The 16,258-nt window shown below is 46.3% G+C and overlaps 1 protein-coding gene across 2 annotated transcripts in view; it reads left to right on the forward strand.

Moving 5' to 3' along the window:
* Positions 1-237: 237 nt before the first annotated feature.
* Positions 238-16,258, forward strand: part of MFN2 (mitofusin 2) — a 35,996-nt gene continuing 19,975 nt past the window's right edge. For both annotated transcript variants that reach the window (XM_081954628.1, XM_081954629.1), the window contains exons 1-8: positions 238-316; positions 2,910-2,990; positions 6,803-6,981; positions 9,836-9,971; positions 11,696-11,858; positions 12,255-12,379; positions 13,986-14,094; positions 16,127-16,234. In XM_081954628.1, the coding sequence (XP_081810754.1) occupies positions 6,807-6,981; positions 9,836-9,971; positions 11,696-11,858; positions 12,255-12,379; positions 13,986-14,094; positions 16,127-16,234 (816 nt within the window). In that variant the 5' untranslated portion in view covers positions 238-316; positions 2,910-2,990; positions 6,803-6,806. The remainder of the gene's footprint in view (positions 317-2,909; positions 2,991-6,802; positions 6,982-9,835; positions 9,972-11,695; positions 11,859-12,254; positions 12,380-13,985; positions 14,095-16,126; positions 16,235-16,258) is intronic.

Here is a 16,258-nt window from a genome sequence, read left to right on the forward strand (position 1 = left end):
GTGGGATGCTGAGTTATTAAAAATTAAACTCACTACTCCAGAGCACGTGCAGAGTACATTTCCATCCCCTGCAAAACAGCAGCCAAGGAGAGGGAACCACATGGCTTTCCAAAACAATCTCCGGTCCCGTTTCCTTAGTCTTTGCCTTTATAAAAAAAAGGGGGAGAAAAAACGAATATAAATAGCTGCCGGACTTCAATTCCCAGGAGGCAGCGGGGCGTGGCCGTCGCGACAGGAGTGACGTCACTTCCCGTCGCGTCCTCTGACGTTTCCCGGAGCGCTTTTGGCGAGCGGCTGAGGCAGAAGGCAGGTGAAGGTGAGGCGCGAGGGGCTGGGACGCGTGTCGGCGGGTGTACGCGTTACGCACGGGTTCTGGAGGGGGTTTAATTCGGCCCTCCTTCGGGAATTAGAGAGGGGTGGTCGCGGAGAAGGCTGGGCTTTGTTTAAGGGCTCCCCACCCCCTTTTGCCCCGAGAGAGCCAAGCGGGGGGCCCCGTCACGTCTGCAAGGAAGACGCGTGTCTGGATCGGGCGAGACAGTGCACGTATGCACCCAGGTGACGGCTCGGAGGCACGTTGCAGGGTGACGCCCCGGGCCAAAGGGGTTTTTGGTTTTGGGGTTATTTGGGGGGGGTATGTGTGACAGGAAGGGGGAGGAGCTAGTGGGGTGAGGCGTTCCTGGGCAGTGCATGATGGAACTTCTATCATTCCCCTGGGCAGTGCATTATAGACCTCTACACACACCCCTGGCAGTGCAGGGGATGATGGAGCTCCACAAACTTCCCTGGGTAGTGCATGATGGAGCTCTAGCATTCCCCTGGGCAGTGCATGATGGACCTTCAGCATTCTCCAGGCAGTGCATTATAGACCTCCACGGACTCCCCCGGGCAGTGCATTATAGACCTCTACACACACCCCTGGCAGTGCAGTGCATGATGGACCCACACACACTTCCCTGGGCAGTGCATGCTGGAGCTCTAGCATTCCCCTGGGCAGTGCATGATGGACCTCCAGCATTCTCCAGGCAGTGCATGATGGACCTCCACGGACTCCCCCGGGCAGTGCATTATAGACCTCTACACACACCCTTGGCAGTGCAGTGCATGACAGACCCCCACACACTTCCCTGGGCAGTGCATGCTGGAGCTCTAGCATTCCCCTGGGCAGTGCATGATGGAACTACTAGCATTCTCCAGGCAGTGCATGATGGACCTCCACGGACTCCCCCGGGCAGTGCATTATAGACCTCTACACATACCCTGGCAGGGCAGGGGATGATGGAGCTCCACAAACTTCCCTGGGTAGTGCATGCTGGAGCTCTAGCATTCCCCTGGGCAGTGCATGATGGAACTTTTAGCATTCCCCTGGGCAGTGCATTATAGACCTCTACACACACCCCTGGCAGTGCAGTGCATGATGGACCCCCACACACTTCCCTGGGCAGTGCAGGATGGAGCTCTAGCATTTCCCAGGTGGTGTATGATGGACTTCCACACGCATTCCTGTGATGGGCTGGCTGCTAAAGCAAGGTCATGGCACACACTTGAAAGTAAATCAGGAAGACTGTAATTGGGGTGTGTGGGTCTGTCTGTCTCACAAGAACAAAGAATGCTTATCAACAGGAAATATGCATGTGTAAAGCTTGTAGCAATTATGGGTAGTTATACAATACAATACAATAGCAGAGTTGGAAGGGACCTTGGAGGTCTTCTAGTCCAGCCCCCTGTCTAGGTAGGAAACCCTACACCGTTTCAGACAAATGGCTATCCAACATTTTCTTAAAGACTTCCAGTATTGGGGCATTCACAACTTCTGTTCCACTGATTAATTGTTCTCACTGTCAGGAAATTTCTCCTCAGTTCTAAGTTGCTTCTCTCCTTGATTAGTTTCCACCCATTGCTTCTTGTTCTACCCTCAGGTGCCTTGGAGAATAGTTTGACTCCCTCTTCTTTGTGGCAACCCCTGAGATATTGGAAGACTGCTATCATGTCTCCCCTAGTCCTTCTTTCTCTTAAGCTAGACATACCTAGTTCCTGCAACAGTTCTTCATATGTTTTAGCCTCCAGTCCCCTAATCCTCTTTTAGTTAGAAAGTTGATAAAAGCAACAAGAATTAGACAACTTGCAGACCTCAGCTAAAAGTTAGGAATAGAGATGCCGGGCAGCAAATGAAATGTCTGTTAGATAACTCCGGGGGCATTCATTAGCCAAGGCTTAGGAATGGGACAGCTATAGACCAATAGAACAAATTGTAGAATTATTGCTAAAATGTTTATTAGAGGATATTTCTTATTATTTCACCTTGTCCCGCCTTCTCCTTTAGTGAAAATGTATAAAGCTTTCTTAATCCTTTGTTCTTGGTTCTTGGCCTTTTGGCCAGGAACTATTTTCCTTTTATTGGAGTCCTTCAATAAAAAGAAATCAGAAAACCTGCACCTTGTATCTGGCGTCCATCATTGGCTTCGGCACCAGGCTCAGACCCGAATTGGGGACAATACCTGGGCAGTGCATGATGGACCTCCATATCCCTGGGCAGTTCATGATGGACTCTAGCACTCCCCAGGCAGTGTATGATGGACTTCCACGCATCCCCGGGCAGTGCTTGAGGGACCCCCACCCCCAGGCAGTGCATGATGGAACATTTCAGGATTGGCAGAGAAGCCTCTCCTAAACTGAGTCATCCAGGTTGATTCAACGGTGGAGGGGGAAATGTCTCTTGGTGGGGAACTTGCCTATCAACATCTCTTTATAGGTGTCTTGTAGTTCGAAAATATGCATTCTATGAAGAAGAAACCTAAAAGTGTTTTATATCAGAGTGATTGATGGCCACTTGTTTGTTCGTGGTCGATTTCAAGCCATTTCAGATTTCACCACCTGCATTTTCTAATCTTTGTCTATTTCCCTTTCCTTAGACCACTGCTTGCCCTTTCCAGAGCAGGAAAGAAGATGGTAACCATGCTTCACTTATGAAAACTCCTGCTTGCATCTTAATAGTAAGTGCGTTAGAGAGGCATTTCAGAATTGGAACTGATTTGACTCTGTTTTGGGTGCTGCTAACTCTTGACTCCAATCCTCCACAGGGTAATTTTGGCAAGAAAGGCCTAGTGCTTTCAGAGCAATCTATATATACCGTATTTTTCAGAGAATAAGACACACCTTTTTCCTCCCTAAAAGAGGGTGAAAATGTGGGTGTGTCTTATACACTGAGTGTAGCCCCACTCACCTGCCAGCCTCCACCCTTTGGACTCTGCCTCCTAGCAGCAAACGGGGAAATGGAGCTTGCGTGGCAATCCCTGCAGCCCGAAACTGCTGATGATGGGTGCTGAAATTGAAAGTGAAACTTGCTATTTGCTCCACGAGGCAAATTGCTGGGAGGCAGAGGCAGATTTTTTTTCTTGTGCTAATCAGGCTCTTTTCTGCAAGGAGGTAAGTCAATAACTATAATTGCCTATAGCAGCGATGGCGAACCTTTTTTAGCTCGCGTGCCACAAGTGGGGGGAGCGCAGGGGGGTCGTGTGCGGGCGTGCCGCACCCATAATGCAATGTGCGACCCCCCCCAGTGTGCATGCGCGCACAATGCGCCCCCCATTTTTACATGCTTTTTTCACCCTCCCCAGGCTCCAGAGGCTTTATAGGAGCCTGGGGAGGGTGAAAAGAGCCTCTCCCGCCCCCCAGTGGCCCTCCGGAGGCTTCAGGGACCATCCGGAGGCTTCCCTGAAGCCTTTGGAACGCTTAAAACGACCCTCCAAGCAAACTGGAAGTCACTTCCGGTTTGTTCGGAGGGTTGTTTTAAGCGTTCCAAAGGCTTCAGGGAAGCCTCCGGAGGGCCTCCGGGGGGGGCGGGGACGCTCTTTTTGCCCTCCCCAGGCTCCTATAAAGCCTCTGGAGCCTGGGGAGGGCAAAAAATGGCTTTTAAAAAGGTGGACTCAGCTGGTCAGCGCGCGCATGCGCCTCATGTGCCCTGACAAATGGCTCTGCGTGCCACCTGTGGCACGCGTGCCACAGGTTCGCCATCACTGGCCTGTAGAATCTTCAAATTATTAGACTTATTTTTTAAAGACTGCTTTATTATTGTTCTAGTCAGCTTAACAAAATGAAGAAGCTTTTTAAAATAAATGCTTGATCTGAAGAGGCCCAGTGCTATTGTATCTTCTTTTAAATAGCTGAAAATAGTATGCTTCCAGAAAGCCACATCAATTTTAACAGCTTCTGTACAAGTATAGTCTGAAATATAACAGTGTCCTGTTGTCTAATTAGACCCTGACTTAGTAATGTTTGGAATAGATCTATTTAAATAATTGAGAGGAGTTATGTGACTACATTTAAGAAAACTTTCTGGCATCAATATACTGCCATAATGGACATTTCTCCAATTCTTTGCTATTGCTATGGGTCAGGCACACTTGCACAAAAATACACCACAAACAATGTATATTGTCTGTATTGTTTGCTGTTTGTTGCAAGGAGGCAAATTGCTGGGAGGCAGAGGCAGATTTTTCTCCCTTGTTTTCCTCCCCAAAATCTAGGTGCCTCTTATACTTCGGAGCGTCTTATACTCTAAAAAATACAGTATATATAAATGTGTGTTTGTGTGTATGTGTTTCGGCATAACTCTGAAATGCCTCCAGCAATTTCAACCAAACTTGGTACCCAGATGACTTACTCTCTGGAAACAAATGCTGTGGGGGTAAGACACCCCTAACACCCCTTGGGGTGTGTGTTCTGTTAAGATACAGCCTGTTGTGCCTTAAAATGGATTCTACTGTGCAGCGCAGTGGAGTTGCCATGGTAACGGCTTCACAGTACTCCACAGGGGGCTCCCTCTGGTAAGGGGGGGAAGGGAATCCAACATTACACATTATGTTTAGTCCAGACATTTCCCCCCTATAAATAAATACCCGGGCAATGGCGGGTTATCAGCTATTTAAAAATAAATATCTGCTTCCTTTTAGCGTTCGCTCAGAAATCCAGCCTTTTTTGCTCCTTCCGTTTGGGAAATCTCTTCAGTTCATAACGTACAACTTTTCCATGACCTCTTTAATGGAGTTAAGAGATTTGGCATTTGCCTGGGATTTAAGCATGTTGTAGAAAATAGAGTGATTACTTTAGCATGCGGCGAGAACCAGATCTTCATAGTAGGGGACTAATATGCTTGTTTACCTGGAGCATTTACTGGCACAGTGGTGCGTTGTAAACTACCGTATTTTTCAGAGTATAAGACGCACTTGTTTTCCCTCCTAAAAGAGGCTGGAAATTTGGGTGCGTCTTATACTCCTAATGTAGCCGCTCTGGCCTCTACCCCTTGGCCTCCGCCCGTCCTCTTCCTGGATGCAGAGATTGCCACCAACAATGGCTTGTGTTTTTGGGATACACGCGTTGCGTGTATCCCAAATGCTCGACACCCGGTGTCCAAAATGGCAACCTAGAACAGCTGCTGCCTTCCCTTACCCCCCTTCCCCGCTTTGCCTGCTTTAGTCCCTGGAGCTCCCTCCAAGGATCAGCTGTGCTTTTGAAGCTGTTTTTCTGCTTTTCAAACACCAGCTAAGCGATCTTCCCTGCTTTGCCTGCTCCTCTTAATTGCTGCTCCCTCCAACAGTCAGCTGTGCTTTAGAAACACAGCCCCCCATCATCCCCAACCTCAAAACCAGCCAGCGAACTAATGTGCTGAAAGCTGACTAGGCTAAGGGCTAGCCAGATGAATACCTGGTAGGTAGAATATCCCACCCCCTATTTTCCTCCCCCAAAACTAAGGTGCGTCTTATTCTCTTATACCCAGGGTGGCCGGTTCATTCCTTCTGCCCTACGTATTTACAAAGCCAAAACGCTGGCCCAAACTCTTTACGGCATTCCCATATGGATACGGGGCTTCAAGGATTGCATTGAAAGAACCCAGGCTGCTTTCCTTAGAAAACTTCTGGGTCTTCCCCCTTGTGTTGGTTTTGCCCCGACATACCTGGAACTGGGCATTCGATCGGTGGAATGTATGGCCTGGATAAACACCTTTAAATGGTGGTTTCGGGTGCTCTTTCTGGCAGTTCCTGGCAGCTACCTCTCCCTGGTGTTCACGGACTCCCATATTTCTCGCTGGGAGAAAGAGCTGCTGAAGAAACTTCATCTGCTAGGTTTCACGGAGGATGCCTTGGGAAACTACGACCTCAAGGATGCCCAATTTAGGATAGTCCAACGGCTTGTGGACATATTTACAATATGATTTACAAAATAAAACTTGCTCCCCCCTGACTCTCAACCAAGTTAATAACTATGGATTGAGGATGGCTTCCTATTTTTATACCCTAACCATTCCCAAGTATAGAAGAGCTTTTTCCCTGGCTCGCTTCAATGTCTTGCCCTCAGCACTTCTGGATGGCCGTTACAAGAGGCTCCTGATTAATAAGCGGCTGTGCCCTTGTGACAGAGCCGAGGTTGAGACAGCGGAGCATGTCCTTCTATTTTGCCCTATGTATAGCGTGGACAGATCTAGGTTACTGTCTCTTCCTGAAATCGTCCCTTCTGGTCCTGATGGCCGTGATTTGTTTGTGCATTGCCTTGGGGATGTCTCCTCGTACATCACCTCTCAGGTTTCCAGGTTTTTCTTGAGAGCTGTGACCACTAGAGGAGAGAGCTGTAACCCCCCTTAGTTGGGCTTTTGGTGACTGGCTGCTGTGTCTCTTTTGTACTGTTCGTATTTTGGTCTGTGACTGTAAATAAAGTATTATTATAAGGTGCGTCTTATCCTCCGAAAAATACGGTAAGCCTTTTTCCTCTTTCTTGCGCATAATCCATGCATTTTTCCCCTCCCTTCTAGCACAATGTCCCTGCTCTTCATTCGCTCCAAGTCCATCATCACTAGCAAAAAGGACAAGAGACATATGGCCGACGTCAGTGCCTCCCCCCTCAAGCATTTTGTCACTGCCAAGAAAAAAATAAATGGCATCTTTGAGCAGTTGGCAGCGTACATCCAGGAGAGCTCCGTGTTTCTGGAGGGTGAGTGAAGTTTCACACAGCTTGCTGGCTTGCGCACACGAGTGGGCGAATGCCTGCAAATCAAGAAGACCAGAAGCGTGAACGTCTCTTTAAAAGGATTATTTGGCTACCTCGAGGGTAGGGTTGGAATCTGGGGCCCTCTGCACTTCTGATTTATTTGTTTCTGACTTTGGGTTCAGTTCTCTCGTGTGTGTTTTTTTTTTTAACTATCCTTGTTGTCTTGATGGCGCTTGTTGGTTAGCTTCAAAAGTGGCTGCCGTTTCCAGGATTTATTTTCTTCAGATGGGTTTATTTTATTTTATTTTTATTGAAAAAGTTTTACACAAACAAATTTTCCCCCTTTTTGCCCCCCCACCATATAATGTAAACCACATACAAATACTGTACCCCCTCCCCTCCCCCCGTCTTAAAAAAAATTCTCATTCAAATATTGTACCAAATACTGTACCCCCCCTCCCCCATCTTAAAATAGATTTCTCATTCAAATATTGTACCTAAACGTATATAAATCCTAATATAGGTTTCTCTTAAAGTAGCAATATTTCATTAATCCCATCTTCTAGATTAGTTATGCATATATATTTCCCCACCCTCCACCCTAACCCACCCCCACCTCCCAATCAAACCCACCCCCCCTGACTTCCGCTATACACCACTCTAACAATTCCAAGCATCCCACATATTATTTACTCTGATCATCTGTCAATCTGAACATTCTTACCTAAAGGCTACATAATACCTCCTAGTCTGGTATTTATTCTGTATGTAATCAATCCATTTTACCCATTCCTGTGTGTAATTCTCCTGCTTCTGACCTTTTAAGAAGGCTGAAATTTTTGCCATTTCGGCGAACCCCGCCACCTTCTGAATCCATTGATCAATTGTCGGTAAAAAAAATCTTTTTTCCAATGTTGCGCAATCAACAACCTAGCTGCTGTGACCATATACAAAACCAATTTTGTTTCCCCTTTAGTAAAGTCCTCAGATGGGTTTACTAATTTGTAATATGGCATACAAAGAAAACACAAAAGCGAATATTAGGGGAATTAGGAAAGGAAGAAGGGAAGTGGATAGTGGGGGAAAGCAAGGGAAAAAGGGGGAAAAAAAGCCATTGACTTCCGACTCCTTTGCTGCCGTAAAATAAGGCGTTAAGATCTACCCTCAACTTTTTACTTTTTCACAATAATAGAAACTTGCCATTTCTATAACAACAAACCTATCGGATTTGTAAAACTCAAATTCAAAGTTTCAATTTTTTCCCCCCACCTCAAGCACAAAATCCAGAAGCGGTTTCCAAATAGAAATGAAGGCATTGGGTTCCTTTTCTTGTTTATGTAATACTGCCTGCTATAAGGATGCAAATACAAGGGAGGGGGTCCTTGGTGCTCTCTGAGCTTGCTTGTTTTCTTACAGACGGTTCATTACCCTAATTAAGTAACACCATCAGTGCTTGTGCAAGAAAACAAACATACAATTTCACACACACTCCTGTGATGGGCTGGCTGCTAAAGCACCCACTTGAAAGTAAATCAGGAAGACTGCAATTGGAGTGTGTGGGTCTGTCTGTCTCACAAGAACAAAGAATGCTTATCAACAGGAAATATGCATGTGTAAAGCTTGTAGCAATTATGGGTAGTTATACAATACAATAGCAGAGTTGGAAGGGACCTTGGAGGTCTTCTAGTCCAACCCCCTGCCCAGGCAGGAAACCCTACACCGTTTCAGACAGATGGCTATCCAACATCTTCTTAAAGACTTCCAGTGTTGGGGCATTCACAACTTCTGGTGGCAACTTCTGTTCCACTGATTAATTGTTCTCACTGTCAGGAAGTTTCTCCTCAGTTCTAAGTTGCTTCTCTCCTTGATTAGTTTCCACCCATTGCTTCTTGTTCTACCCTCAGGTGCCTTGGAAAATAGTTTGACTCCCTCTTCTTTGTGGCAACCCCTGAGATATTGGAACACTGCTATCATGTCTCCTCTAGTTCTTCTTTCTCTTAAGCTAAACATACCCAGTTCCTGCAACCGTTCTTCCTATGTTTTAGCCTCCAGTCCCTTAATCATCTTTGTTGCTCTTCTCTGCACTCTTTCTAGAGTCTCCACATCTTTTTTACATCATGGCAACGAAAACTGAATGCAGAATGCAAAGTGTGGCCTTACCAAGGCATTATAAAGTGGTATTAACACTTCGCGTGATCTTGATTCTATCCCTCTGTTGATGCAGCCTAGGACTGCGTTGGCTTTTTTGGCAGCTGCTGCACACTGCTGGCTCCTATTTAAATGGTTGTCCACTAGGACTCCAAGATCCCTTTCACAGTTACTACTATTGAGCAAGGTACCACCTATATTGTACCTGTGCATTTCGTTTTTGTTGCCTAAATGTAGAACCTTACTCTTTTCACCATTGAATTTCATTTTATTAGATAGTGCCCAATGTTCAAGTTTGTCAAGATCCTTCTGTACCTTAAGCCTATCTTCTGGAGTGTTGGCTATTCCTGCCAGCTTGGTGTCATCTGCAAATTTGATGAGTTCCCCATTTATTCCCTCATCAACATGCTCCATACTGGTTTGCTGAGCCAGCTAGATTTTGGTCAAGGTTTTCTGCATGGTTTGAATGTGGCAACTTTAACCAACCAAGGCAATGCAAAGGGATGCTGGGACTTGTAGTTCCACAGCAGGCAGAGAGTTTTGCCCATTCTTTTTTTTTTTTTTAGCTTGACCTCATTTTTTGGCTGGGGAAAATCTTTGTGAAAGTCCTTTTTCTGTATTTCTTCTATAAGAGCTGTCTGGAAGTGGAGATTGCAGCGTTCAAACCACTCGCCTCCCACATGACATATATACCGTTTTCCCCCCTCAGAAATACACAAGAATGGTGAGCTTGACCCTGTCACCACGGAAGAGCAGGTGTCAGAGGTCAAGGGCTACCTGTTCAAGGTCAGCGGGATCAGCGAAGTGCTGGCAAGGCGACACATGAAGGTGGCTTTCTTTGGGAGGTGAGTCAGTTGCTGGTATTAGAAAAGCTTCTATGTATACTTTTTTGTTCTATTTCTTTTTTACAAAAAGGAGAATACATGTTAAAATTAAATATGTATATTTAAAAGGAATTATAAACACCAGCAACATAAAATGGAGCTTGCTCAGAAGCTGAAATACACCAAGTAAATGAGATGAAGAGTGGGAAGTAGAGGAGAGAGAGGGAAGAAGAGAGGGATAGGAGAGAGGGCAAGGGGGGAGGGAAGAGGGGGAGAGAAAGGAGGAGTGGAAAGGGGAGAGAGGAGAAGGAGAGAGGTGAGGGAAGAAGAGAGGGATAGGAGAGAGGGCAAGGGGGGGAGGGAGGAGGAGGAGAGAAAGAAGGAGTGGAAAGAGGAGAGAGGTAAGGGAAGAAGAGAGGGATAGGAGAGAGGGCGGGGGGAAGAGGAGGAGAGAAAGGAGGAGTGGAAAGGGGAGAGAGGAGAAGGAGAGAGGTAAGGGAAGAAGAGAGGGATAGGAGAGAGCGTAGGGGGAGAAGAGGAGAGAAAGGAGGAGTGGAAAGGGGAGAGAGGAGAAGGAGAGAGGTGAGGGAAGAAGAGAGGGATGGGAGAGAGGGCGGGGGGAAGAGGAGGAGAGAAAGGAGGAGTGGAAAGGGAAGAGAGGAGAAGGAGAGAGGTAAGGGAAGAAGAGAGGGATAGGAGAGAGCGTAGGGGGGAAGAGAAGGAGAGAAAGAAGGAGTGGAAAGAGGAGAGAGGAGAAGGAGAGAGGTAAGGGAAGAAGAGAGGGATAGGAGAGAGCGTAGGGGGAGAAGAGGAGGAGAGAAAGGAGGAGTGGAAAGGGAAGAGAGGAGAAGGAGAGAGGTAAGGGAAGAAGAGAGGGATAGGAGAGAGCGTAGGGGGGAAGAGAAGGAGAGAAAGAAGGAGTGGAAAGAGGAGAGAGGAGAAGGAGAGAGGTAAGGGAAGAAGAGAGGGATAGGAGAGAGCGTAGGGGGAGAAGAGGAGGAGAGAAAGGAGGAGTGGAAAGGGAAGAGAGGAGAAGGAGAGAGGTAAGGGAAGAAGAGAGGGATAGGAGAGGGCGGGGGGAAGAGAGAAAAGAGTGGAAAGGGGAGAGAGGAGAAGGAGAGAGGTAAGGGAAGAGGAGAGGAATAGGAGAGAGGTCGGGGGAAGAGGAGGAGAGAAAGGAGGAGTGGAAAGGGGAGGGAAGAGAAGGAGACAGGAAGAGGAAGTAGAGAAGAGAAGGATGACAGAGGGAAGAAAGGAGGTAGGGAGGCGGAGGAAAGAGGGAGAAGAAGGTACAAATATGGTGTATGGAGAGCAGAAGAGCCAATAATTGTTTTGGGGAGTTGAGGGTTAAGATGAATCGATGTAAACATTTAATAATACAATATGATGTTGGCTATGTAATAGTATACATGTGGTTATATGTTAGGAAAACGAAAAAAATTAAAAACTTTATAACAAAGAAAAAAAAAGAAAAGCTTTGCTTGAATCGGAGTCTCTCCAAGTGGACTGGACCACATCACCCATCATTCTGAGTCCATCCTGGCAAAGCTTGCTGGAACGTTTCCAGCTTAAAAGTTGCCCGTAAATTGTTTCAACTGCAGGGATGATCCGAGTTCAGAACTCTGCGCAGTCCCTGCGAGCCTCTTGAGAAATCCCTGCCTCTGGAAATCCTCTACCTTGCAAGGTTGTTGGGAGGATAAAATGGGAGGATAAAGTGGCTCTCTTTGCGTTTTGCATGTTTTTAGGACGAGTAATGGGAAAAGCACCGTGATTAACGCCATGCTGTGGGATAAAGTCCTTCCCTCTGGGATCGGCCACACCACCAACTGCTTCCTGAGAGTGGAGGGGACGGACGGCCAGGACGCCTTCCTGCTCACCGAAGGGTCCGAGGAGAAGAAGAGCGTCAAGGTACAATGGGGGAACGACCCCAAAAATTGAGGATCAGAGAAGCTTGGAGAGGAATTCTATTCTGTGAACATGTACAGCTGCCGGAGGGTGTTGGTCGACATAATCAGGACTCCCCAATCTTGGCAACTTTAAGACTCGTGAACTTCAACTCCCAGAATTCCCCAGGCAGCCTTGGGAATTCTGGGAGTTGAAGTCCACGAGTTTTAAAGTTGCTACGGTTGGGGAGTCCTTGAATAAATAGTATTGTAGGTGGCCGATTACTTCAAAACTAATTTTTTTAAAATCCCACCATCACTTACCTTCTCCAGTGGATTATTATTAAATTCTTTTGAATTTTTGAAACGTCTTTGTAATTAATTTTCTCGGGCCGTCTCCCTTTTTTTTTTCGTGCATCAGACGGTCAACCAACTGGCTCACGCCCTCCACCAGGATGAATTGCTAACGGCCGGGGGTCTGGTCAGTGTCATGTGGCCGAATTCCAAGTGCCCTTTGCTTAAGGATGATCTCGTTTTGATGGACAGGTGAGTGGCTGTTTCTCCCCCCCCCCCCCCCAAAAAAAAATTTAAAACGTTCCATCTCTTACCCCCAGCCAGGAAAATTTCAAGCTATTAGAAGATTGTAGCCGATGCGCCTTTATCATGTGAATAAATGGGTGGACTTTTACTGGGGTCTAAACTAAGGTGGCTCAGTGGCTAAGACACGAGCTTGTCAAACGGAAAGGTTGGTGGTTCGAATCCCTAGCGCCGCCTAACTGTGCGAGCTCCCGTGACTTGCCAACTTAACAGTTTGAAAGCATGCAAAAATGTGAGTAGAAAAATAGGAGCCACCTTTGATGGGAAGGGAACAGCGTTCCATGCACCTTCGGCGTTTAGTCATGCCGGCCATGTGACCACGGAGACGTCTTCGGACAGCGCTGGCTCTTCGGCTTTGAAACGGAGATGAGCAGTGCCCCCTAGAGTCGGGAATGAATAGCACATAAGTGCAAGGGGAACCTTTACCTATAAAAAAACCGGAATGAGGGATTTTTTTTTGTAAATTTTTTTTATTGGTTTTAAAACATTTATGGGAAAAGGGTAAAAGGGTACATAGAAAATTTGGTAGCTCCCATGTTAGTAGTAGAAATCCCCCCCAAATCTCACACTTCTACAATTTTAAAAATAACATATAAAAGATAAGCATAAACAGAATTCTTACTTTATGTCAACCATGTGTTCAATCCTCTCTTCCTTTGTCACTTTCTAGTATATCAACAGTTACAATAATATTTCAGATATATTTATTTTTGCGACCTGAGCCTTTTCGATATTGCTCCCTCCTCCCTGTCCCCAGGTGGAGCCATAGCCCCCCCTTCCCCATGTCTTGTATATTGCTGCCCTTTTCTCCACCCCCGCTATCTTCGTCCTCCGGGAGAGAAAAATATTTTATAATAAAGACTTCGGCCTCATCCACTGTCTTAATTCTAATTCGGCTTCATGAGGGATTTTTTTTATTATTAATCCAGCATAGCCCTTCTGATCTAACCTTTTAGAATAGGAAAGCAACATTTAAGTTTAAAACTCAATACAGGATAAGGGAAATGTTGGAATCATTTCAGTGCGTAAATTAGGTCAGTTCTTACCGGGAGTCCTTGACTTATGACTTAGTTTATGTTCTCAAGCGAGACATTTGTTCAGTGAGTGTTGCTCCATTTTACGACCTTTCTTGCTACAGTTGTTTAAGTGAACCACTGCAGTTGTCAAGTTAGTAACAATAGTTGAATAGTGAATCTAGCTTCCCCCTTGACTTGGCTTATCCGAAAATTGCAAAAGGGGGAATCCGGTTGACCCTGCGACCCCGTCTGCAACCGTCATAAATAGGAGTCAGTTGCCAAGTGTCCGGATTTTGATCATGTAACCGCAGGGATGCTGGGACGGTCTTGTGAAAAACGGCGACGTCTCTTTTTTTTTTTTCAACGCTGTTGTAACTTTGAGCAGTCACTCAATGCACCGCTGTGAGTCAAGGACTGCCTCTATTTTAAAAACTAAAATCAAAATTTAAAGCTAAAGGACGGGGAGCTGTTGGAAGAGAGAAGACCTTTTCAGCGTGTAAGTGATGACGTCGTTTCTCCGTTTCTTGTTCTCTGTTAAGCCCCGGAATTGACGTCACCACCGAGCTGGATAGCTGGATTGATAAATTCTGCCTGGATGCCGATGTCTTTGTGTTGGTGGCCAACTCCGAGTCGACGCTGATGCAGACGGTAAAAACGTCGAAACTTTTCATTGCCTGCCTTTGTTTTTTGCTACAGCCATGGCACTTAAGCTTATATGCTGCTTCATCGTGCTATTACAGACTTGTCTAAGCGATTGACGGAGTCAGCCTCTTGCCCCCAACAATCTGGGGTCCTCATTTTACTCACCTCCGAAGGATGGAAGGTCTGAGTCAACCAGCAGCCGGTCAGGATCAAACTGTTGGTATTGGGCAGAGCTAGCCTGCAATACCGCATTCTAACCACTGGGAGGGAGGGAAGGAAGATAGCAATAGCACTTTAGACTTACCGTATTTTTCGGAGTATAAGACGCACCGTTTTCCCTCAACAAAGAGGCTGAAAATCTGGGTGGGTCTTATACACTGAATGCAGCATTTTTTGCCTTCCGAACCCCCCCTTTTCACCAAAATGGCCATGCAGAGCCTCTAGGAAGCTTTTAGAGAGTTCCTGGGGGGCTGGGGAGGGCAGAAATGAGCAAAAAATGGCCCGTTTTTTGTTCACTTTTACACCCGCCCCCAGGAGCACTCTATAAGCTTCCTAAAGTCTATCCATGCCCCTTTTTTACGAAAAAATGGGCTGTTTTTTGCTCACACACCCCTCCCCCGGAGCACTCTGCAAGCTCTTTAAAGGCTATTCCTGCCTTTTGGGGGGGGGGGGAAACTGGCCCGTTTTTGGGAGGTTTGCAGAGTGCAAAAACTTTTTTTTTTCCTCTTCAAAACCTTGCTGTGTCTTATACTTAGACTCTTATACACTCGGTGCGTCTTATACTCCGAAAAATGCAGTATATACCGCTTCACAGTGCTTTACCGCCCTCTCTAAAGCAGTTTACAGAGTCATCTTATTGCCCCCAACAATCTGGGTCCTCATTTTACCCACCTCGGAAGGATGGAAGGCTGAGTCAGCCTTGAGCCTGGTGAGATTCAGGCTGCCAAACTGCAGCTAGCAGTCCGCAGAAGTAGTACTGCAGTACTGCATTCTAACCACAGCATCATCTCGGCTCTAAGGATACTTACAGGATGCTCTTGGGGTTAGCATCAAGGCTCCTGAAATGCTCAAAAAGTTGGTCTTTGCACGTTGGTGAATCAAAAGGAAATGAGTGGATTTGCTTATTTTTCTGTCTTTTTGCATCACTCCTCCTCAAAAGCTTAAGTTTGCAACTCCTATTTCTAAAAAAATACCTGGCAGGCACAGTTAGGTCTCCATTGATCCCACACTCTTCCTGCTCGAGAAACCTGGGTGGGGGTGGCTCAAAAGAGGCAGAAATTTGGGGTTATTGAATAGACGACTCCTTTGAATAGATGGTTCTTCTTCTTCTTTTTTTTTTTAGCCAGCAATGCCCAAAAAGCTAATACAATCCTGGATTGTATAAACAGAGGCATAGAATCAAAATCCCGTGAAGTATTGGTACCACTTTATAAATCCTAAGTAAGGCCATACCTGGAATACTGCATCCAGTTTTGGTCACCATATTATTAAAAAAAAACACACACACACATTGTGAGACTTTGTCAAAAGTGCAAAGAAGAGCAGCGAAGAGGATTAAAGGCCTGGAAACCAACACATGAGCAGTTGCAGGAATTGAGTATGGCTAATCTAGGGGAAAAGAAGGACTAGGGGAGACATAATAGCAGTTTTCCAGTATTTTAGGGGCTGCCATAAATAAGGGGGGGGGTCAATTTAATTTCCAAAGCAGGCAAAACAAAAAACAACGGATGCGAATGAATCAAAGAGAGAAGCAACCTAGAATTAAAGAGAAACTTCCTAACAGTGAGAATATTTTACCAGTGGAACAGCTTGCCACCAGAAGCCGTGGGTGCTCCCTGACGAGTTTTTTAAGAAGGGACTGGGCAGCCACTTGTCTGAAATGGTATAAGATCTCCTGCTTGAGCAAGGGGCTGGACTAGAAGACCTTCAAATTCCTTTCCAGCTCTATTCCGATTCTGATTTGTCGAGCTAATTTTATGATCATGTTTACGGCAGGTTTTTGTTGTTTATTGCTGTTGTTCCTTTTCTGCCCATCCAGGAGAAGCAGTTCTTCCACAAAGTCAACGCTCGCCTCTCTCGGCCCAACATTTTCATTTTAAATAACCGCTGGGACGCTTCGGCCTCCGAACCGGAATACATGGAGGAGGTGAGGCTCCCTCCGGTGTGGCTG

Source organism: Natrix helvetica (assembly GCF_964273705.1).
Source record: "Natrix helvetica genome assembly, chromosome: 5".
In the NCBI taxonomy this organism is placed as follows: domain Eukaryota; kingdom Metazoa; phylum Chordata; class Lepidosauria; order Squamata; family Natricidae; genus Natrix; species Natrix helvetica.